At 45.8% G+C, this 23,114-nt stretch overlaps 2 protein-coding genes across 3 annotated transcripts in view; both read left to right on the forward strand.

Moving 5' to 3' along the window:
- SNUPN (snurportin 1) overlaps window positions 1–23,114 on the forward strand; it is a 43,862-nt gene that overhangs the window by 2,711 nt on the left and 18,037 nt on the right. Inside the window, exon 1 of one of the 2 annotated variants that reach the window (XM_061158953.1) lies at window positions 22,900–23,025. The exons of the other annotated variant lie outside the window; for it this stretch is intronic. The gene's annotated coding sequence lies outside the window, so the exon portion shown is untranslated. Of the gene's footprint in view, window positions 1–22,899; window positions 23,026–23,114 lie in introns of those variants that run through there. 2 annotated transcript variants of the gene reach the window in all.
- On the forward strand, window positions 7,453–8,626 carry IMP3 (IMP U3 small nucleolar ribonucleoprotein 3). Its single transcript, XM_061159641.1, has one exon. It carries the CDS (start codon window positions 7,532–7,534, stop codon window positions 8,084–8,086), a length of 555 nt encoding a protein of 184 aa, XP_061015624.1. The 5' UTR covers window positions 7,453–7,531; the 3' UTR covers window positions 8,087–8,626.

Below are 23,114 nucleotides of genomic sequence, written 5' to 3' on the forward strand. Positions count from 1 at the left end.
ATTCCCCACTTTGGGTTGTTTTGAAGGGTGTAATTTGCAGGCTTCTAGCTCCAAAAGGCAATTTCACTGGTTCAGTGAGTAGATCCAATGCCCCATGCAGAGCTGGCATTTGACCAGAATAAAGGTTTATGTGTAAACCCCAGAAGCCCAGGTATTACTTTGCAAAAAGAAATTCAACTGTCCAGACACACCTGAATTTATGCATCAATAGATCAAGGCAATTTGAGCTGCTCCCTGGGAAGCCCAGTTACCAGAAGTTTGGTTCAGTGAAACTGAGTGCCTCAGGATGGGAGGAACCAATGGTTCTCTCCGCCAAGAAACCTTAAGGTCTGGTCCCCTCAACCATAGGTGCAGCCTTGATTCTAAGGACTCAGTTCAGCCTAGGATCACCAGGACCAGAGCCTGAATATGTTTCCTACATATTCAGGGATGCTTTGGGGACACCCCTTTTCTATGATCTCTCTTGTGTTTGCAGAACCTCTCTCCAAACTTGGTTTAACAGAAGCAGCTACTCTCTTAGTGCTTGTTGAGTGCTAGACTGTTGTAAATGTTCTACCTTTATTAACTCACTTAATAAAATTGATGGGATTTCTACTCACCCTACTAGTTGCTGTTCAACTAGTTGTGTCCAACTCTTTGTGACCCCATGGACTGCAGCATGCCAGGCTTCCCTGTCCTTCACTGTCTCCCAGCATTTGCTCAAACTCATGTCCATTGAGTTGATGAAGCCACCCAACCATCTCATTCTCTGTCACTCCCTTCTCCTCCTGCCATCAATCTTTCCCAGCATCAGGGTCTTTTCCAATGAGTTGGCTCTTCGGATCAGGTGGCCAAAGCATTGGAGCTTCAGTATCAGTCCTTCCAGTGAATATTCAGGGTTAATTTCCTATAGGATTGACTGGTTTTATCTCCTCACTGTCCAAGGGACTCTCAAGAATCTTCTCCAACACCACAGTTTGAAAGTATCAGTTCTTCGGCGCTCAGCCTAACCCCTAGTCTAACCCTACCCCTCAGAGGGAGCCCCAGTCACCACCCTGATGGTCTTTAGTTGGTTCCCAAATGCTTCAGTCACATATTTATAATTTTATTTATTTATTTTGGTTGTGCTAGGTCTTTGTTGGTGCACGTAGGCTTTCTCTGGTTGCAACTAGTGGGGCTACTCTCTAGTTGTGGTGCACAAGCTTCTAGAGTGGTCGCAGTGGCCTCTCTTGCGGAGCACCTAGAGCACAGGCTTAACAGCTGTGGCACACGGGCTTAGTTGCTCCATGGCATGTGGGATCTTCCCAGATTAGGGATCAAACCCATAACTCCTGCATTGGCAGGTGGGTTCTTTACCACTGAGCCACCAGGGAAACCCAAGTCACATATTTATACACATTTACACCTTGGATTTATTTCTGTATCTGTTGAGGGAAGTGGTGGTTTCTGTCTCACAGTAGCCACCCTATTTTCAGGTTCTTGAGGAAAACTCACTCTTAAGCTTCACCGAGATTTCCAGAACCTATATCTTCTATTCCCAACTCTCTTCAAACCTATGGGTAACAGGACCCACAGTTACCACTCTCAGGCAACTGCACTAACCTTTGTGGTTTCCCCACACCCTGCCCATTCCTTTGGGAAATTTTTTATTAAATTATCCTCGTATTATTCTAATTGGAGTGTGTTCTCTCTTTCCTGCTGCGACCCTGACTCAGACACAGGAAACAGCATCAGTCCCCCATCCCAGCTTTCCTCCTTTAGGAAAGGAATCAGTAAGGGAGAACAATGGCTAGTGGTTTCCAGGCTGATTCTGCTGGTGGCTAGCATGGTAGACACACTGGACTTTTACTACAGAAATGCATTCAAGAGATGATGAAGGCCTGAGGTAATGGTTTGGAGAGAAGTAGATTTGGGATTTTATGGGGGTAGAACAGACTGGAATGACAACCAACAAGATGTCGATATTGAGGGAAGAGTCAATCCACACCTTTAAAAAATAGATTCTTGACTCCACTCCCCCCCCCCCCCGCACCCCACCTCTGGTGTTTTGTTTTTTTTTTTTTTGGCTGCATCAGGTCTTACTTGTGGCATGCAGGATCTTTGTTATGGCATGTTATGGGCTCCAGAGCGCAAGGGCTCTGAAGTTGCTGCTTACGGCCTTAGTTGCCCCGGGCACGTAAGATCTTAGTTCCCTGACCAGGGATCAAATTCATGCCCCCTGCATTGCAAGGCAGATTCTTAACTACTGGACCATCTAGCAAGTCCCTTATCTGCTCACCTTTGCAGCAAAGTCCTCAAAACAGCCATCTCTAACAGCTGTTTGCAACATTTTTCCTCCCTTTCTCTTCTTAAACCCCTCTAGCCATTCTTTCAATCTCACACTCCACTGAAACTCTTCTTGTCAGTCATCAGTGACCTAATGGTTATTCTCAGCCCTTCTCTTGTACTTAGGCTCTCTGTAGCATTTGACCAGGTTGATCACTCCTTCCCCCTGGATACACTTTCTTCGTTTGCACTGGCCAGCCATACTCTCCTGGTTTCCCTTCTACCACACTGGTTCATCCACTTCTCTCCAATAATTCTGTTGTTTATTTTTGGGAGGGGGAGAAGATAATTTTTATTTTACATCTTTTTTACAAATACATCGAAGAAGCATGCAATGCTACCAGCACTGGATGCAATCCTGGGCCACAGGTCTGCACACTCCTTTGCAACTGATCCTGTAACAGCAGAACCTTTCATCTTGCCTTTACTGTTTACTATGTGCTCAGTTGCTCAGTCGTGTCAGACTATTTGTGACCACATGAACTGTAGCCCGCCAAGCTCCTCTGTCCGTACACGGACAGGATACTGGAGTGGAATGCCATTTCCTCCTCCAGGGATTGTTTACTCTGACCCCTGCATTATCTTCAAAATAAAGAAACACACCATCTTTTCTCCAGTATAAGTTTCACTGTCAAATTACCATCGCTGGATGTACGTTCTTTCTCAGCTCTGATTTGCCTTTCTTGATTGTGGCCATCACCATGTCACCCACAACAGCAGCAGGAAGTCTGTTCAGTCATTCATTGATTGCCTTCACAGAGATGATATACAGATTTTTGGCTCCTGTGTGGTCAGCACAGTTGATCATGGCTCCAACCGGAAGACCCAAGGAAATCCAGAATTTCACACCTCGCTTCGACTTCTTGAATGCCGGAAAGGGACAAAAAGTCAATAATTCTTGACACCAGAGTGCCTACTAGTAGCGTGGTCCTCTTGTCTTTTTCTATTTTCACTTATTTGACAATTTCACCCAGACTCATGGCTTCAAACACCATCTTTCTGCCAATAATATCCCAAATTTTAAATCTTCAGCTCAGGCCTTTTTCTGGGCTGATACCAAACTGAGGGAACCCCCTGGTGGTCCGGTGGTTAGGACTTGATGCTTCTACTACAGGGGGCATAAGTTCTATCCCTGGTTGGGGAACTAAGATCCTACATGCCTCGAGGTTTGGCAAAAAACAAAAATAAAAAATAAAACACCAGACTTACATGTCGTTCTCCTTGCCATCTCCCTTTGCATGTCTAGTAGACATCTCCAACCCAACATGTCCAAAGCTGAATTTCTAATCTTGCCGCCCAAATCTGTTGTTTGGCAATCTCCCCCATCTCAGGCAGTAAGTACTTTCTGCCACTTGCTTCGGTCCAAAACTGGAGCGTTGACCTTTTGACCTTTGCCCTTTCTCCTTATTCTGGAACTCCTCTCTCACTGGCATCTCACAACTGCTTTCCTGGTCCCAGCTACCACCCTTCTCACCTACATCACCGTAATTTCCTAATGGCCTCTATGTTTCCACGTCTGCCTCCTGACAGTCTGTTCTCAACACAGCAGTCAGAGTGGTTCTTTTAAAACATAAGTTAGATGTCAGTTCTCAGTTCAAAACCCTCCAGTGTCCTCATCTCACTCAACCTAAAAACCAAAGACCTTAAGAGAGCCTGTGGAGCCTCTGTTATCTGAGCCCCCTTTCCTCACCTACTGGCCCACTCTGCTCTAGCCAAGATGGCTTTGTTATTCCTCTTCTGAGATGCCAGGCACATTTCTATCTTAAGGCATTTGCACTCACTGCTTCCTCTTCTTGAAATGCTCTTCCTCTAGATATCCACATGGCTAACCCACCAGGAAATATTACCTTCTCAGTAAGACCTACCTTGACATGCCCTGTTTAAAATTACAGCCCATCCTTACCCCAAGCTCTGTCTGGCTCAATTTTGTTTCATGACACTTATCACCTGCTAACAAATATAATTTACTTATTTATTATGTTTATTGTCTGGGGAGAGTCCTCCCACACACACCAAACAAAGGCTGAAGATGGAAGGGAGTGGGGCTGGGGGAATATGAAAGGTGGGGATGAAGTGCAAACTGGGAAAAGATATTTGCACACCATAGATAACTGGTTAAGGATTACTATCCAGAATATACAAATCACACCTTCAAATAAAGTAGAAAAAAAGCAAACAATCTGTATGTTTCCTGTTGCAGCTGCAACAAATTACCACACACTTAGTGGCTTACAACAACACAGATTTATTCTTTCACTGTGTTCGAGACCAGAAAACCAAACTGGATCTCACTGGGCTCAAATCAAGGTGTCAGCAAGGGCCATGTTCCTCCTGAAGGCTCTAGGCAAAAAAAAACATTTCTTTGCTTTTTCCCACTTCTGAAGGTTGCCCACACTCCTCTGCTCCTGGCTCCCAATCATCCTCAAAGTCAGAAATCACACCTGAGACTTCTGCATGCATCATCATATATCCCTGACTCTTCTGCCTCCCTCTTCACTTCTAAGGACATTTGTGATTAATGAGACTCAGTTAATCCAGGACAATGTCACTGTCTCAAGATCCTTAATTTAATCACATCCGCAAGATCCCTTTTCTCATATAAGGTAACATCACAGGCTCTGGGTGGACATCTTGGGGGGTGGGGGGGGGTCACTATTCTACCTACCCCACAAACCAACAGAAAAATACACAAAGAGGCATTCCACAGAGGAAGAAACATATATGAAACCTTTATTCATCAGGAAATGCAAATTAAAATCACAATGAAATACCATCACACACTCATCAGATTCACAAATATTTAAAAAGTCTACCAACCAAGCACTGTCAAGAATGAGGAGCAAAGGAAACTCTCATGTAGCGACAAAGGAATATAAATTGGTACAGCCCCTTTGGAAAACAATTTGAAAATAGCTAGTGAAGCTGAGCCGGAGAAGGCAACGGCACCCCACTCCAGCACTCTTGCCTGGAAAATCCCATGGACGGAGGAGCCTGGTAGGCTGCAGTCCATGGGGTCGCAAAGAGTCGGATAGGACTGAGCGACTTCACTCTCACTTTTCACTTTCATACATCGGAGAAGGAAATGGCAGCCCACTCCAGTGTTCTTGCCTGGAGAATCCCAGGGACGGCGGAGCCTGGTGGGCTGCCATCTATGGGGTCGCACAGAGTCGGACACGACTGAAGCGACTTAGCAGCAGCAGCAGTAAAGCTGAGCATGCACTTTACATGTTCACGTATCCTTTACAACTCAGTAATTAAACTTCAAGATGTATACTAGAAGCTACTGCATAGGTACAACAGGAAACCTACAGGAACATAGTCACTCCCAAAAAAAAAAAAAATCCAACAGGAGATGGATTAATAAATTGGATAGAACCAAACAATGGTTTTTCTAGTAGTCATATATGGATGTGAGAGTTGGACCATAAAGAAGGCTGAGCTCTGAAGAATTGATGCTTTCCAACTGTGATGTTGGAGAAGACTCTTGAGAGTCCCTTGGACTGCAAGGAGATCCAACCAGTCCATCCTAAAGGAAATCAACCCTGAATATTAATTGGAAGGACTGATGCTGAAGTTGAAGCTCCAATACTTTGGCCACCTGACTCAAAGAGCCGACTCATCAGGAAAGACGCTGATACTAAGAAAGATTGAAGGCAGGAGGAGAAGGGAACAACAGAGGATGAGATGACCGGATGGCATCATCAACTCAATGGACATGAGTTTAAGCAAACTCAAGAAGATAGTGAAGGACAGGGAAGCCTGGAGTGCTGCAGTCTGTGGGGTCGCAAAGAGTCAAACACAACTGAGCAAGTGAATAACAACAAAACAATGGAATATAATGCAGCAGTTTTTTTAAAAGCAACTGCAGCTATTTATAAAAAATTCCATATGTGATATCATCTAAGCAACACTTCTCAAATATCATGCATGCAAATTACCTGGGGATCTGGTTAAATGCAGATTCTGATTCTGTAAGTTCAGAATGGGGTCTGAAATTCTGCATTTTCAACAGCTCTCTGCTGATCCATGGGCTATGCTTCAAGTAAGAAAATTCTCAATATACTTAGGGATGCATAAAATGATAGAACTATTTTTCTTTTTAAATAAAAGGCAAAGATAAACACTAAATTCAGGACAACAGATATCTCTACCTCTGACTGGGACAGTGGTTGAATAGGTCCTGGTGATGCTTTCTTAAACTGGCTGTTGGGTCCACAAGTATTCTTTGTATCTCACATGTTACATATAGTATCGCCCATATCAAATATTGTATCTTTAAAAAAACAATGAAAAGCGTACAAAAATAAAATTATAGGCAAAGAAGCTAGGTGGCGTCATAGTCTTGGGTAAATAAAGAAGTTAGTCCTGTAGCGCTGCACTAAACTAAAACAGATATAATTTGCAGGAAAAGTGTTGTCTGTTCACTAAATACTCCAGAAATCCAACCTGCCAGGCTAATTCTTTTCAGCCCGGATTAAAGAGTAAGGATTTGTACTATCCAAGTTTTTCAAATTTAGTGGATTTTATGAATCACCTGGCATTCTTGTTAACAATACAGATTTCCAAGCGACTCCAGTGTAGATCCTGATTCTGGGCGTGCAGGAAGTAGCCTGGGAATCAGTACTGAATTCAAGCCCCAATTGGTAGGGTGAAAAAGCTCCGCCGCCTCGTAATGGACTTGTGGTTAGTAGGCTGTGGGGATACTCGATCAGCCCCTGTCGGCTCCGAGAGGCCCCTACTCGGTGAGAGGGCAGCCCCCCTACCCTCCCCCCGCCCCCCGCCACAGTTAGCACAGTAAATCCATATTAGCGCGGCGGTCACCCCTCTTTCCCGGAGCTATCCTCTTGGGCTCTTCTGGAAGAGGCTCTCCAGAGAGGCCCTGAATGACAGACACCTAAACAAGAGGAAATAATTACGGCACTAGGTAAATAATTCTCAGCAACTTAAAACCTCACAGACTCGCCTCGGAGGCCGCCTCTCCCACCCCCGGCCTCTCCGGGCGTTTCTTCCCTCCGCCTCCCTCAGAGAACGCGGAGAAGAAACGCGAGATACGAACACGGGGCGTGGCCTCATCCTGACCAATGGTAATGGGAGGCCTGGCCCTGAGTCTTCCTTTCATTGGCGCAGGGTCCCCAAGGCGGCCGGGTCTAGCCGTACTGAGGCGGAAGTCGCGCGACAGCCGGAATGCGCGCCGAGCCTCCGGACCGGCAGCGTTTGAGCCGCCATCATGGTGCGGAAGCTTAAGTTTCACGAGCAGAAGCTGCTGAAGCAGGTGGACTTCCTGAACTGGGAGGTCACAGATCACAACCTGCATGAGCTACGCGTGTTGCGGCGTTATCGGCTGCAGCGGCGCGAGGACTATACGCGCTACAACCAGCTGAGCCGTGCTGTGCGCGAGTTGGCCCGGCGCCTGCGCGATCTGCCGGAGCGTGACCCGTTTCGCGTGCGCTCCTCGGCCGCGCTGCTGGATAAGCTGTATGCGCTCGGCCTAGTGCCCACGCGGGGATCGCTGGAGCTCTGCGATTTCGTCACGGCCTCGTCCTTTTGCCGCCGCCGCCTGCCCACCGTGCTGCTTAAGCTGCGCATGGCTCAGCACCTCCAGGCCGCCGTGGCATTCGTGGAGCAGGGCCACGTGCGCGTGGGCCCCGACGTGGTCACAGACCCCGCCTTCCTTGTCACGCGAAGCATGGAGGACTTTGTCACCTGGGTTGACTCGTCCAAGATCAAGCGGCACGTGCTGGAGTACAATGAGGAGCGTGACGACTTCGATTTGGACGCCTAGCGGATCTCCCCTCGCCAAGACTGCATTTTATAGATGGTGAAGCTGAGACACGAGCTTGAGATTCTATGAAGGCGCGTCTCCGCAAGAGTGTATCAGCCAGTCGTCGGTTCTTAAGAACTTGCTTCCTCAGCTACAGGCCACGCGCGGAGCCAAAGGGTACGCCCTTTTCCACGAAATTTTCTTAGCCCCTGGACAATTGGTAATTCAGTGACTGCCGTAAGAAACAATGGGAAGCGGTTTTGTGCTGCACTGGGGAATTGTTATGTTCTTGTACCTGAAACATTGCGGTGTGAATGCAGGGACTTGGGATGGGGGAGGGCCTACCCTCGCCCCCAGCTTTCCTTTCATTTCCTTGTAACAGGAAGTGTGGTTTAATTTAACTCGAATCCTTGCTCTTGTTCGTGATTAAACTGTATATAGATGTCGTAGAGGTTGGTCTCAAGTTTTCATAAAATGGATGAGATTTTAGTGGTCAGAGTTCTTTCTCTTGTTTAAAGGAATGCTCTCCTAATGCCAATAAATGACCTACCTGCTTTTTAAGTGCAGATTTTTGTCTGGGTTTGTCACATAGGGTCGCATCTATAGGTCTCCCTGAATTCAGGAACCCACAGAAGAATAGTGATGGCAGTGAGCTGCCTGTGGGTGAGACCTGCCCTGGGTTCCACGTGTGGAGGCTGCAGGATGTTGTACAGCGCTGGGCAGATTTGTCAGTTTACTGATCCCTTCCTCAGAATGAGTGTTTTGGCAGAACTCTTCCCCACAGGACTTCCTGTTACTATTCCAGCCTCAGGAAATACCATATTAAAGGGCTGAAGTGTTTGCTTGCCTAAGGAAATAATCACCCTGTAGCTTGTCCATCTAGTGGTTAGACGTAGCCCAGGAGGATCTTGGAAAATTCTTAGGAATGGAGCCCTCAGGAGGCCCCAGGGCTGCCTGCCCAGAGCAGCGGCTCCACAGCTACTATCCATCACAGCCTGCCATCACTACCTGCCCAGCCTTTAATTTAGAGAAAGGTTAATTGCCCAATTAGAGTGGGTTTTATTGAGGGACACAAAGGATGAATTGGGAGTCAGGGAGCCTAGCCTGATGACAATTGAAGAACATGAAGGGAGAGGATCTGTTCTAATGCTGCCGGCTCACTGAAGGAAGACTACTTCTTTTACTCAGTACCACTACAAGGAAAATAATAGAATGCCAAGACCACTGGGTTGCTTTTACCTGTACCATCTCCATTTCCCCAGGTGTAAGGCAACATTTGGTGAAGAAACAAGAGAAGGTGACACTGGAGATGACAATAATAGCAGATGCTTCTACTGTATGTCAGACAATTAGTGCATTATGTATCTTAATCCATTTAATCCAACAATTCAATGATGTGGGGAGCCCAGTTATCTACTTTTCAAATAAGGGAACTGAGGCAGAGATGGGTCAAACTACCCCAGATTGCATAGCCAATTAAGTGGTGGAGCTGGAATGCTTCTAAAGAGTCATGCGGGACTTCCCTGGCAAGCCAGTGGTTAAGACTCTGTGCTTCCAATGCAGGGGGCGCTGGTTTGATCCCTGGTCGGGAACAAGGATGTCCCATGGCACAGGGCATGTCCAAACAGAAAAAAAAGTGCAAACATTGTCACAGCCAGCCCTTGGGAAACATCAGGGTTTAGAGAGAGTTCCTGAACCTGAGTATCCAAGCCAGCAGAGAAGCAGCAGCTCTAGACAACATGGTTGGTCCCCAACAGGGTGTAAAGGTTTGAATTGAACAAGGAGCACGCATTGAGTTGCCAAGGTTTGACTAACATTCATTGAGGTCCTGTCTGTATTAAGCCGCCATTTCTTTTCCTAACAACCCTTACAGGTAGGTGGTGGTATTTACACATTTTCAGTTTGGCAAACAAATTGGGAGAACTTGTCCAAAGCTGGGGTCGGGTCTAGGTTCATGCAGCTCCAAAGTCTGTATTCTTCTCAGTGCCATTCATTTAAGAGAAGAAGAAGAAAGAATCCCACTCCTCCAGTGTGGTGGCTGAGCAGAATCTCTTGTCCATTTGAGGAGTGTCCTCAGGGATCTTAGAATTAAGGATCTTATGGGGGAGAATTTGGTGGTTCTAGAAAGTGGAAACTGCCTGCAGCCCTCCAACTCTCACTAGACCCCACAGGGCAAGGCAGACTGGTCCCTTTGGTGTAGTTGAATCCTGCCCTTAGCACTCAAGCAGATACAACTTCAAAGTTCTCATGAAGGAAACTTGGTTTAGAAAGTTAGGAGTAAAATTCAAGATTCTTTAGAAAAGCTATTTCTTCTCTCTTCGGGGGGAAAGAGTGGAAAGAAATAACTTACCAGAACCTGTAACCAGAAACTTTGGGCTTAAAAAACAAACCAAAAAAAAAAAACCCCTGCAAGACAAGTGATTCAGAAGGCCACCAGGTCTGTGCCCAACTAGCTGTGTAATGATTATTTTACTTGGCCTCTATGTGCCTCCATTTTCCTTGTCACATATATGGTAATATAGAGTGGGGGGAAAGAATGGGAAATTATTATTTAATGGGTCCAGAGTTTCTGATTGGGGCAATGAAAAAAAATGGGAAATAGATAGTGGTAATGGTTGTACAACATTGCAAATATAATACCACTGAATTGTACACTTAAAAATGTCTAAAATGACAAATTTTGTTATACACACACACACCTGGAGAAGGAAATGGCAACCCACTCCAGTATTCTTGCCTGGGAAATCCCATGGACAGAGGAGCGTGGCAGGCTACAGTCCATAGGGTCATAAAGAGTCGGACACAACTTAGTGACTAAACCACCACCATATACATACCACAGTTTATAAAAATGAAAAGGGAGATGGGTAATAATAGTACTGACATTTAAAACTATAGAGAGGAATAAATGGCTTAATTCCTATAAAGCCCTGACAGAAGTTACTGGCATGTGAGCTGAGCTCCCATCCTCTTTCCCCAGGTCACAGAAGTACAGGGAGATAAGCATATTACACAAAAAAGCCTAATGGATTAAAAATTGTGCCCCTGGAGAAGGAAATGGCAACCCACTCCAGTATTCTTTCTTGGAGAATTCCATGGACAGAGGAGCCTGGAGGGCTACAGGCTGTGAAGTGGCAAAAGTCAGACAACTTAGTGACTAAGCAACAAATTTATGACTTGCCAGGCAACAAACGGATGCACCCAAAGGAACAACATCCCCCAACAGACTCAACAACAACTACAATATAAATTTTCTTATCTGTGACTTCTAGTTTGACAGAATGGCTCCAGATTAAACTTGTAAAAAGTTTAATTTTTCATGTTCTCTCTGCTGCCTTTGATTAGTCCTTACCTCTCTTCCCACTTACTTGCCTATATTTGGTGGGGCTTTGAAACATGTCTTTCTTAATACAATGACTTGGAGAAATTTCCAATGTAGTTCTTTCTTTTTGGAAAGAATAACATCTCACTGGTACATCAGGTCATTTTATCATCATATGGCTCTATTTTCCTGAGTTTCTCCAACTGACTGCTACTGCACCCTATGGCAACAGCGCCACAATCCAAACCTCTGGAAACTGACCAAGAATTTCGAATCAAGCATTCTAAGGAGGAAACTGAAACTTACAGAAAATATAATGGGCATTCTGTCTCTGATCTCAACCATAGAGAAGTAGAGAAGATTCTGTGGTAATTCAGTTGAGTTCAGTCACTCAGTCATATCCCACTCTTTGTGACCCCATGAACCGCAGCACGCCAGGCCTCCCTGTCCATCGCCAACTCCCGGAGCTTACTCAAACTCGTGTCCATCGAGTCAGTGATGCCATCCAACCATCTCATCCTCTGTTGTCCCCTTCTCCTCCTGCCCTCAATCTTTCCAAGCATCAGGGTCTTTTCAAGTGAGTCAGCTCTTCGCATCAGGTGGCCAAAATATTGGAGTTTCAGCTTCAACATCAGTCCTTCCAATGAACACCCAGGAATGATCTCCTTTAGGTTAGACTGGTTGGATCTCCTTGCAGTCCAAGGGACTCTCAAGAGTCTTCTCCAACACCACAGTCCAAAAGCATCAATTCTTTAGCGCTCAGCTTTCTTTACAGTCCAACTCTCACATCCATACATGACCACTGGAAAAATCATAGCCTTGACTAGACGGACCTTTGTTGGCAAAGTAATGTCTCTGCTTTTAAATATGCTATCCAGGTTGGTCATAACTTTCCTACCAAGGAGTAAGCATCTTTTAATTTCATGGCTGCAATCACCATCTGCAGTGATTTTGGAGCTCAAAAAAATAAAATCTGGCACTGTTTCCGCTGTTTCCCCATCTATTTCCCATTTAATCACAAATAAGCGTCCTCCCACCTCAGAGCCTTGTTTGTTCATCTGTGAAATGAAGATAATGTGACGATATCACAAAGCCCTCTAATGAGCTTGTGTGCCCAGATGGACTCTTGGGCAGGCCCCACTGTCAAGGGATGTCCAAGAGACTCTGGCTGGATCTGAAGAGTCAAAATGATAGGATTGGGACTTCCCTGGCAGCCCGGTGGTTAAGGCTTATGAGCTTCCAAACCAGGGGCCATGAGTTGGATCCCTGGTTGGGAAATTAAGATCCCACATATCCTGTGGCATAGCCAAAAAAAAAACAAAATTATAGAACCAAGCTGACCTGGGAACGTTGTGGATAAAGGCAGGTCCCAGGCTGTCATTCCACCTGAGGCCTTTGCACTTGATTTCGCATGTGAGCTATGTCAAGGTAAATATGTCTCTGACCACAGTAGTCAAGAGCAGCTGAGGGTTTGGGGGCTGTAGAAGCCAGAGGAGTAGCAACAAAAGGAAAGAAGAGCCCAGGCCTCAGTCTTTAAGTACTTAGGTCAGAGCTTTTGGCACTGCCCAGTTCTGTGCCTGCTTAGTCACATGCACCTCTGGTGTGAGGAATTTTTTTTTTTAAATTTATTTATTTTTAATCAAAGGATAATTGCTTCACATTATTGTGTTGGTTTGGTCTGGCCAATTTCTGTATCAGTTATCTATTGCCTCAATAACGGTGTATAACAAACCCAACCTGAAACTCAAGAGTTAAAAACAGTAGGCATTTATTTAGCTCATGAATTTGCAGGTCACCTGGCACTTCAGATCTTTGCTGGGCTCACTTAGATTTTGTGATTGAATGTGTATTGGATTAATGACTCTGCTGACTTTGACTATGCTGTCTCTTAAGTCTGGGGATAGGCTGGGTGGTTGTCAGCTGGTCTAGGATGCCTTGGCTGTGAAAACTGGCAACTTGGCTGAGATGCATTTGTCTCATCCCCCAGCAGCAGCAGTTAACTTGCATGGTATTTTAATATTAGTCTCAAGTTGCCTGTGGCTAGTGTGACTGCCCAAGAGTGTGGCTCAGGCATGATGGAAAATTAGCTGTGTCACCACCATGAGACCTAGGATGAGGCCTTGCATACAGTAGATGCTTAATAACTGCTTCAAATTTAGCCTCTTTGTAGTGACCAGCTGGGCTGGATCAAGGTGAGGCAAAGGAGGGACTTCCCTAGTGGTCTAGTGAGCTCCCAATGCAGGTTTGATCCCTGTTCGGGGAACTAAGATTCTGCATGCCTCACAACTCAGCCTTAAATGTGGGCTTCCCATGTGGCTCAGTGGTAAAGAAACCACTTGCCAAGCAGAAGACACAGGTTCGAACCCTAGGTTGGGAAAGTCCCCTTGAGAAATGGCAACCCACTCCAGTATTCTTGCCTGGAAATCCCATGGACAGAAGAGCCTGGCGGGCTATGGTCCATAGGGTCTAAAAGAGTTGGACACAACTTAGCAACTAAACAACAACAGGGAACTGTATCCTGCATCCTGCAACTAAGATCTGGTGCAGCCATATAAATATTTTTTTTAAAAAAAGGGGAGAAGGCACCCAGGGCACTTGCTAGACCCCAAAAATGAGCACCTGCTTAAATTTTGCACCCTTCATTTGTCTCTCCTTAGCTCCTGCCCTGGTGATAGGCATGGTGCTCTCAAAGCTCGTGAAAAATTAGTACAGAGAAGTCACAGTCCCTATCTGAAGAAGACAGAGGCTACAGTAAGCTAGCTGTTTACATCTCTGGACTCACTAGCAGCTGAGGGTTTGGGAGCTGAGCAAGCCAGAGGAGTATCTAACAGGCCTCACTCTGGGTCTCCCAGGGTCTGGTCATTCTGAACCATTATCACACCATTTGCCATAGCCACTTCCCACTGGCATTACGGTGTAGTAAAGAACTTAACTTAGGGGAATTCCATGGTGGTTCAGTGGCTAACACTCTGTGTTCCCAATGCCAGGGCCCTGGGTTCAATCCCTGGTCAGGAAACTAAATCCCACGAACCACAGCTAAGAGTTCTTATGCTGCAACTAAAATAAAAATAAAAAAAAAAAACCCACATGTCACAACGGGTAAAGATCCATCACAGTTAAAATAAACAAACAAATATTAAAAAAAAAAAAAGAATATAACTTTGCCCCAAAAGGTCATCACCCTTTCTTCTGGGAGGTAATCCCTAAACTTTTGGACCATCCTATCTGATAGGAATGTCTTTGCCTGGTGCCCTTGGCACAGATAACAGCAGTGTGAGTTAGGGTGGGGCTCTGAGCCACACCACGATGAAGGGTGGGAGTTTTGGAGCAATAGTTGGAGTCCCGAAGGGGCTGAAAACTGCCCCGAGGTGGACAGTTAGCCATTTATTTTTTAATTTATTTCTAATTGAAGGATAATTGCTTTACAATGTTGTGTTGATTTCTGTCATACCTCGACATGGATCAGCCATGGGTATACATATATCTCCTCCCTCTTGAACCTCCCTCCCACCTTCCACCCCTTCCCACCCCCTAGGTTGTCAGAGAGCACCAGTTTGAGCCCCCTGAGTCATATAGCAAATTCCAACTAGCCATCTATTCTGACAGTTTAACCATTTCTGTGTAACGGAGCCCCAGTAAAGACTCTGGCCTGGTGATCTTCTCTGGGGGGCAGCATTCTGTGCATATTGTCATCCATGGAAGCTAGCAGAAGAATGTTGTCCTGACCCCATAGGGAGAGGACAATGGAAAATCTTAGATCTGGGCTTCTTCCCTTGGGTTACTTTATGTTTATTTTTTTTATGGCTGTGCTGGATTTTCCCTGCTGCTCGAGGGCTTTCTCTAGTTGTGTTGAGAAAGGGCTACTCTCTAGTTGTGGTGTGCGGGCTTCTCATGGCTGTGGTTTCTCTTGTTTCAGAGCACCGGTTCTAGGGCATGCTGGCTTCAGTAGCTGCAGCTCGTAGGCTCTAGAGCATGGGCTTCAGTAGTTGTGGTGCATGGGCTTAGTTGTCTGAAGTATGTGGTATCTCTCCAGAGCCCAGATCAAATCCATGTCCCCTGCATTGGCAGGCAGACTCATCAACTGTGCCAACAAAGACGTCCCCTCCTGCCTGTTTTAAGTTAGGTCTTAAAAAAAAAAAAAAAAATAAGTTAGGTCTTTTTGGTTGAGCTGTAGTTCTTTTTTGTATTCTGGATATCAGCCTTTTGTCAGATATTTGATTTACAAAATTTTCTCTGTAGGTTGTCTATTCACTCTTGACAAGGTCCTTGTTTATTTTTGCTTTCTGGGTTTTTTTTTTTGGACATGCCATGCAGCTTTAGGGAATCTTAGTTCCCCAACCAGGATTGAACCTGGGCCCCTGGGAGTGGAAGCACAGAGTCCTAATCACTGGACTGCCAGGGAATTCCCCATAGTGTCTTTTGATGTACAGAAGTTTTTACTTTTGATGTAGTCCAATTTATCTACTTTTTTCTTCTGTTGCCTGTGCTTTCAGTGTCATAACCAAGAAACCACTGGCAAATTCAATGTCATAAAGATTTTCCCTTGTGGTTTCTTCTACAAGTTTTACAGTTTCATTTGTTTCAGTTTTGGTTCTTTTTTTTTTTTTTTTTCCAGTTCTAGTTATTAAGTTTTTAAAATATGTTTATTTATTTTGGCTGTGCTGAGTCTTCCTTGCTGCTCAAGCTTTTCTTTAGTTGTGGCAAGTAGGGGCTACTCTCTGGTTTCAGTGCGCAGACTTCTCACTGTGGCTTCTCTTGTTGGGGAGCACAGGCTCTAGAGCCTGCAGGCTTCAGTAACTGCGGCTCCCAGGTTCCATAGCACAGGCTCAATAGTTGTGGGCCACTGGCCCAGTTGCTCCGTGGCACGTGGGATTTTCCCAGATCAGGGATCGAACCCATGTCTCCTGTATTGACAGGTGAATTCTTTACCACTGAGCCACTATCAAAACCCCAGTCACTTATTTACACACATACGCACCTTGGATTTGCTTCCTGCTGGCTCCAAGTTCCATACACTTACGGCTTAGACTAATTCTCAACTTGAGCAGGCATCAGAATCACCCAGAGGGCTTGTGAAAACAGATGCTGCCCATTCCTTCTGAGTTTCTGATTTAAGAGGTCTGGAGTGGGCCTGAGAATTTGCTTTTTTTTTTTTTTTGGTCACGTCTCGAGGCTTGTGGGATCCTGGGCAGTGAAAGATTGGAGTTCTAACAGATTTCTCAGGTGGTCCGGTGGTTGGGAGTCTGCCTGCCAGTTTGATCCCCAGTCCGGGAAGATGCTAAAGTTCCAATACTTTAGCCACCTGATGCAAAGAGCCAACTCATTAGAAAAGACCCTGATGCTGGGAAAGACTGAAGGCAGGAGGAGAAGGGGACGAGAGTGATAGTCGGACATGACTGAGTGACTAAACTAGGAAGATTCCACATGCCTCGGGGCAACTAAGTCGGTGGGCTGCAACTACTGAGCCTGCGTGCCCTAAAGCCCAAGTTCTGCAACAAGAGAAGCCAACGCAATGAGAATAGCCCCTGCTTGCCACAACTTGCCGCTGCTCACAGCAATGAAGACACAGCACAGTCAATAAACAAACAACAACAAAAACAAATCAAAATAGAAAAAACAAACCTCAAGAGTCCTAACCACCAGCTGTTTGGTTGCTTAATTGTGTCTGACTCTTTGCGACCCCATGGACTGCAGCTCACCAGGCTTCCTTGTCCTTCACCACCTCCTAGAGCTTGCTCAGACTCATGTGCGTGGAGTCAGTGATGCCATCCAACCATCTCATCCTCTGTTGTCCTCTCCTCCTTCTGCCTTCCATCTTTTTCAGCATCAGGGTCTTTTCCAATGAGTCCCATCAGGTGGCCAAAGTACTGGAGCTTCAGCTTCAGCATCAGTCCTTCTAACAAACATTCAGGATTTATTTCCTTTAGGATTGACTGGTTTGATCTTGCAGAGGAAAGATTAGGACTTTGGAATCAGTGGGGCCTGGATTAAAATCCTCGCCCCATTGCTTTCTGGCTGTACATAACTTGGACAAGTTGTTTCAAGCCCTTTAATCTGGGTAAGCACTGTTGTCTGCAGGGAAGACATCCTCTTAGGCTAATCTGGGGTTGATTTATTTATGATGTAAGTAAATCAGTAAGGGGAAGATTATCTTTTTGCTGTTGTTTGGTTTTCTGGCTGCATCATGCAGCATGGAGAACTTCCCTTACCAGGGGTCAAACCCACACCCTTACCCCCTCCACAGTGGAAGCAAAATCTTTTTTTAAAAAATATATTTACTTATTTGGCTGTGCTGGGTCTTAGATGTGGCACTTGGGACCTTTAGCTGCAGCCTGTGTGATCTAGTACCCTGACCAGGGATCGAACTCAGGCCCCCTGCATTGGGAGCATGGAGTCTTAGCCACTGGACCACCAGGGAAGTCCTGGAGGCAGAGTCTTAACCACTGGACCACCAGGGAAGTTTGAGAAAGGTTATCTTATTAGAAGAAGTTAAATACAAACAAAACATTTTTGAGGACTTAGCCTGTGCCAGGTACTGTTCTAAAGACTTTACCTAGAATGACTCACTTAACTATAATAATCTTATGAGGTAGGTGCTATTAGCCACATTTTACAAAATGGGAAACTGAGGCATATGGGAGATGAAATAAACATGCAGGCCCCAGAGCCAGCAAGTAACTGAGTTAAAATTTAGACCCAAGCCATCCAACTCCAGAGCCTAAAACCTTAATCACTCTTACATGCTTCCTGCAACCCAGAGCTGAGCCCTAGGAACCATGCTGGGATGGAGAAGAGGTTTGCCATGTCCCAGAACTTTATAGTCTCCTATGACTGAGTTTCTGCATCCTGGCTCATCAGACCCCTCCCACTGATACACAACTTTGTCATGCTCTCAGTTCAACTTCTCCTTCCTGCCACAAACAGTTGAAAAGGTCCTCTCCTGCAGGTGTCTCCAAGTGGGCAGTGAGAAGCACTGGTCTTAAGATGGCGTAGGTGATGGCCTGAGTGAGTTATTTCAACTCCACAGTCTCAATTTCCCCTTCCAGGCCTTAAATAATATTGAATTACATAGGGGAAAGCAGTTCCCTTTTCAGTTTCAATAACTTCAAGGGGAAAGTCTTTGCTGGGGGCTAGACTTTTACACATGTATAATTCTTAGTGACGTCTTCCTTTTAAGAACAGTAAGCCCTCTTGGTTTCTTTTCTAGACTATATCCCCAGTCCAGCCCTTCCAATAATGTCCACGGCCACAACTTGAGTGCAAGTGCTGCTTACTGACCTCCTGACCTCCATGCTTGCTTGGCTGAATTCAGTTCTCTATCCAATAGCCAGTGTATTCTCTCTGCAGCTCAAATTTGGTTAGGTTACAGCTGTTTAAAAACCTTTGTAACGGAGGTAAAACCCGAACTCCTTTTGGCCCACAGGCCTGTGTCCCGCCTGCCTCTATGACTCCCTCTGTCTCCCTCTGCGTCCCCCTCCTGCTGGTTTTCTGTCTGTTGTTGTTCAGTCACCCAGTCGTATATGACTCTTGGCGACCCCATGGACTGCAGCACGCCAGGCCTCCCTGTCCCTCACCATCTCCCAAAGTTTGCCCTAGTTCAGGTCCATTGCATTGGTGATGCCATCCAGCCATCTCATCCTCTGACACCCTCTTCTCGAGCCCTCAATCTTTCCCAGCATCAGAGACTTTCCCAATGAGTAGGCTGTTCAAATCAGGTGACCAAAATACTGGTGCTTCAGCTTCAGCAGCATCAGTCCTTCCAACCAGTATTCAGGGTTGATTTCCCTTAAAGTTGATGACTGATTTGATCTCCTTGCTGTCCAAGGGACTTTCAGAAGTCTTCTCTAGCACCACAGTTCAAAGGCATTAATTCTTTGGTGTTCTGTCTTCTTTACAGTTCACCCCTTCATGGATTACTGCCTTGTCATGGCAAAGGGGCCTGCGTAACTCAATGAAGCTATGAGCCCTGCAGTGTAGCGCCACCCAAGACGGACGGGTCATAGCAGAGCATTCTGACAAAACATGATCCACTGGAGGAGGGAATGGCAAACTATCCTGTATACTTGCTGTGAGAACCTCATGAACTGTATAAAGGCTTTCTGTCTACCCTTCACACAAAGCCTCTCTTTGCACCCATGGTGGCCTTCCACTGGAAATGGTTGGTCTTCCTATCCTTGTGACTGGCTCCTTTTTTCATTATTTAGGTCTAGATTCAGATGTTACCTCCTGGGAGAGGAGTTTCCCAAACACTGTAGCTTCAGCAGCTCCACCCAACTCATTCTCTGCCCAGTCACCTGAGCTCCCTGGTACTGGTCTGCACTCAGCTATGGCATCTATTGTTTGTCTTTCCTACCACAGTTGGGCTGTAAGTTCCTGAAAGGCAGGCATCAACTCAGTCTTGGTAGTTTTAGTATCTCTTGGGCCTGGCACAGTACCTGACCAACAGCAGGCATTAAACACATATTTGTTAATTGAGTGAGAGAGACACTCAGGGCTCCTCTTTGGGAAAAGGGTGGACACCTTTCTGCCCTCAATCTCCTATTTTCAAGGTAGAGATTCTTCTGCCTGTAGGTGCTTACCAGATTTTGTGTGCTCAGTCACTTGGTCCTGTCTGACTCTTCTGCAGCCCCAAGGACAGTAACCTGCCATGTTCCTCTGTCCATGGGATTTCCCAGGCAAGAATGCTGGAGTAGGTTGCCATTTCCTTCTCCAGGGGATCTTCCCAACACAGGAATAGAACCCGAGTCTCTGGTCTCTCCTACATTGGCAGGTGGATTCTTTACCACTGCACCGCCTGGGAAACCCTACCAGATTTTAGGTGGTACACAAATTCCACTTTTTTTTTTTTTGGCCATGTGGCTCAGCACGCAGGATCTTAGTTCCCTGACTAGAGGTGGAACCAGAGTCTTAACTACTGGACTGCCAGCGAAATCCCCGATTTGGAACCAGTCTGTTGTTCCACATCCAGTTCTAACTGTTGCTTCCTGACCTGCAGACTTCTCAGGAGGCAGGTAAGGTGGTCTGGTATTCATTCTCATCTCTTGAAGAATTTTCCAATTTGTTGTGATCCACACAGTCAAAGGCTTTGGCATAGTCAATAAAGCAGAAATAGATGTTTTTATGGAACTCTCTTGCTTTTTCAATGATTCAACAGATGTTAGAAATTTGATCTCTGGTTCCTCTGCCTTTCTTAATCAAGCTTGAATATCTGGAAGTTCACGGTTCATGTACTGTTGAAGTCTGACTTGGAGAATTTTGAGCATTACTCTGCTAGCATGTGAGATGAGTGCAACTGTCCAGTAGTTTGAACAATCTTTGGCATTGCCTTTCTTTGGGATTGGAATGAAAACTGACCTTTTCCAGTCCTGCTGAGTTTTCCAAGTTTGCTGAGTGCAAATTTATTATATTTATTAAATATATCGAGTGCAGCAATTTCACAGCATCATCTTTTAGGATTTGAAATAGCTCAACTGGAACTCCATCTCCTCCACTAGCTTTGTTTGTGGTGATGCTTCCTAAGGCCCACTTGACTTTGAATTCCAGGATGTCTGGCTCTAGATGAATGATCATGAAGTGGTTATGGTTATCTGGGTCATGAAGATCTTTTTTGTATAGTTGTTCTATGTATTCTTGCCACCTCTTCTTAATATTTCTGATTCTGTTAGGCCCATACCATTTCTGTCCTTTATTGATAGACAGAGTGCCTGAAGAACCATGGGTGGAGGTTTGTGACATAGTACAGGAGGCAATGATCAAGACCATCCCCAAGGAAAAGAAATGCAAAAAGGCAAAATGGTTGTCTGAGGAGGCCTTACAAATACCTGAAAAAAGAAGTTAAAGGCAAAGGAGAAAAGGAAAGATATATCTATTTGAATGCAGAATTCCAAAGAATAGCAAGGAGAGATAAGAAAGCCTTCCTCAGTGAGCAATGCAAAGAAATAGAGGAAAACAATAGAATGGGAAAGACTAGGGATCTCAAGAAAATTAGAGATACCAAGGCAACATTTCATGCAAAGATGGGCACAATAAAAGTACTAGGCTTTTCTAAAAAGTAAACTAGTTTAAAGACATTAAATACAGGTGTATGTGGTCAACCTTGTGGAGTGCAAGAGGCTACAGTTATGGTATCATTGTTGCAGGTAGAGCATAGTTCCCCTTATGGTAAACTGGCCCCAGATGAGCCCCTGGGCTGAGTGTCATTTAGTTTGTGTTTTTCAGTGACATGGGAAGTTATTCAGCTGGTGTGAATGATGGACTGGAGCCATTCTCCTGGACCTCAGTGCATGAATTTGTCCATGTCAGTCTATTTTCCTCCAATGTATAGGGCTTTTATTTTCTGCGACCTCCGTGGTGGTGGGTAGAGAATGGTGGTTCTAAGACACAAAATACTTAATATCCTGGTGTCAAAGTCAGTCTCATAAATCACCTTTTATCTGCCGATGCACCAAATAACCTAGTGCACAGCCTAATCATTGCCAAGTTAAAGCTCACTTATATAAATTCTAAAATTTTTTTTTACAAAATTGGTCTTCCAGGACCCCTCTGCCCTTCCATCAATCTGACCTCCAAATGGATGGAATTGTGTACATAAAATATGCAACAAATCCACACCTTGGCATTCCTTGGACTCAAAATGTGCCAACACTTTTTCTGTAGTATAGTAATATTCAACTTCCCTGTAAGACAACCATGCCGCAAACTTAAATATTTGGCTCAAAAGCTGTGTGACTTCCACCAAGTTACTTAACCTCTCTGCGCTTCAGTCTGTACTTCCTTGTATTACTGTAAGATTAAATAAGATAATGCATGTGAAACACGGTATCCGCCTCAACGTAAGTATTCAATAAATGGCTATTCACATTTCTATTTTGCATCTCTGCGGTCCTAGTTTACAAAGGCCGCTGTCTAGTTTGATTAACTTTCTAAACCTCAGCTGCTTCCCTCTACCCTTAGCGCCAATTCAATCAATCATTCCTTCACCAGTACCTTGCCGTTTGCCGGAGGCAGAAATCAAACCAGGTCCCTACCATTGCCAAGCTCACAGCCGACTAACGGGCTGTAATCAAGGTTTCCAGTGTTCTAAGGAGGAAATGGGGAAGGGACGACTGTGAGACTTAGGGGTCCGCGGGGTGGGTGGGGAGGAGGCAGTCATTCAGGGCAACTTGCGTTGCCTGTATCGGGCACGGGAGTGGGAGCGGACTGCAGCTGGACCCTTAAGGACTGTGAGAATCTTGGGGAGGCGACAGGACACAGGCGCTGGAGGAACTTGAATGCCCGGCCACGAGATCGGAGTTCCTGTTGTTGGCCAAAGAAACCTGGAGCAGCTTGTGCCAAGGAGTGAGGCCTCGGTCCACCCAAGTCACCTTGCAGGCGGGTCACAACACAAAAGCAGAAGGAGGACCCCAAATTCGGGCGGACTGGAAAATACACGGCCGTTGCGGGCGGAAGTAGCCGCAAACCTGTGACCGAATCGCGGAGTAACTCCCAGGGTTCTCAACGGCTGGAGGAGCCGGAAACTACCCGCGCGAGGTGGGTGGGCCGGGCGGCGGTCAAGGGGGCGGGGCCGGCCCTCTCACGGCAGCTGATTGGTCGGCCCGGCGGTGGTGGAGGCTGCGCGTGAAATCGTCACCTCGGCCTGGTGAGTCCTGAGTTCGAGCTTGCGCCTCGCCGGCTCTGGCTTTGTCCCTAGGCTCCCGGCAGTGACTCCCTCGGGCCGGCTCCACGCTC

The sequence above is a fragment of the Dama dama genome, chromosome 13, assembly GCF_033118175.1.
Source record: "Dama dama isolate Ldn47 chromosome 13, ASM3311817v1, whole genome shotgun sequence".
Classification (NCBI taxonomy): domain Eukaryota; kingdom Metazoa; phylum Chordata; class Mammalia; order Artiodactyla; family Cervidae; genus Dama; species Dama dama.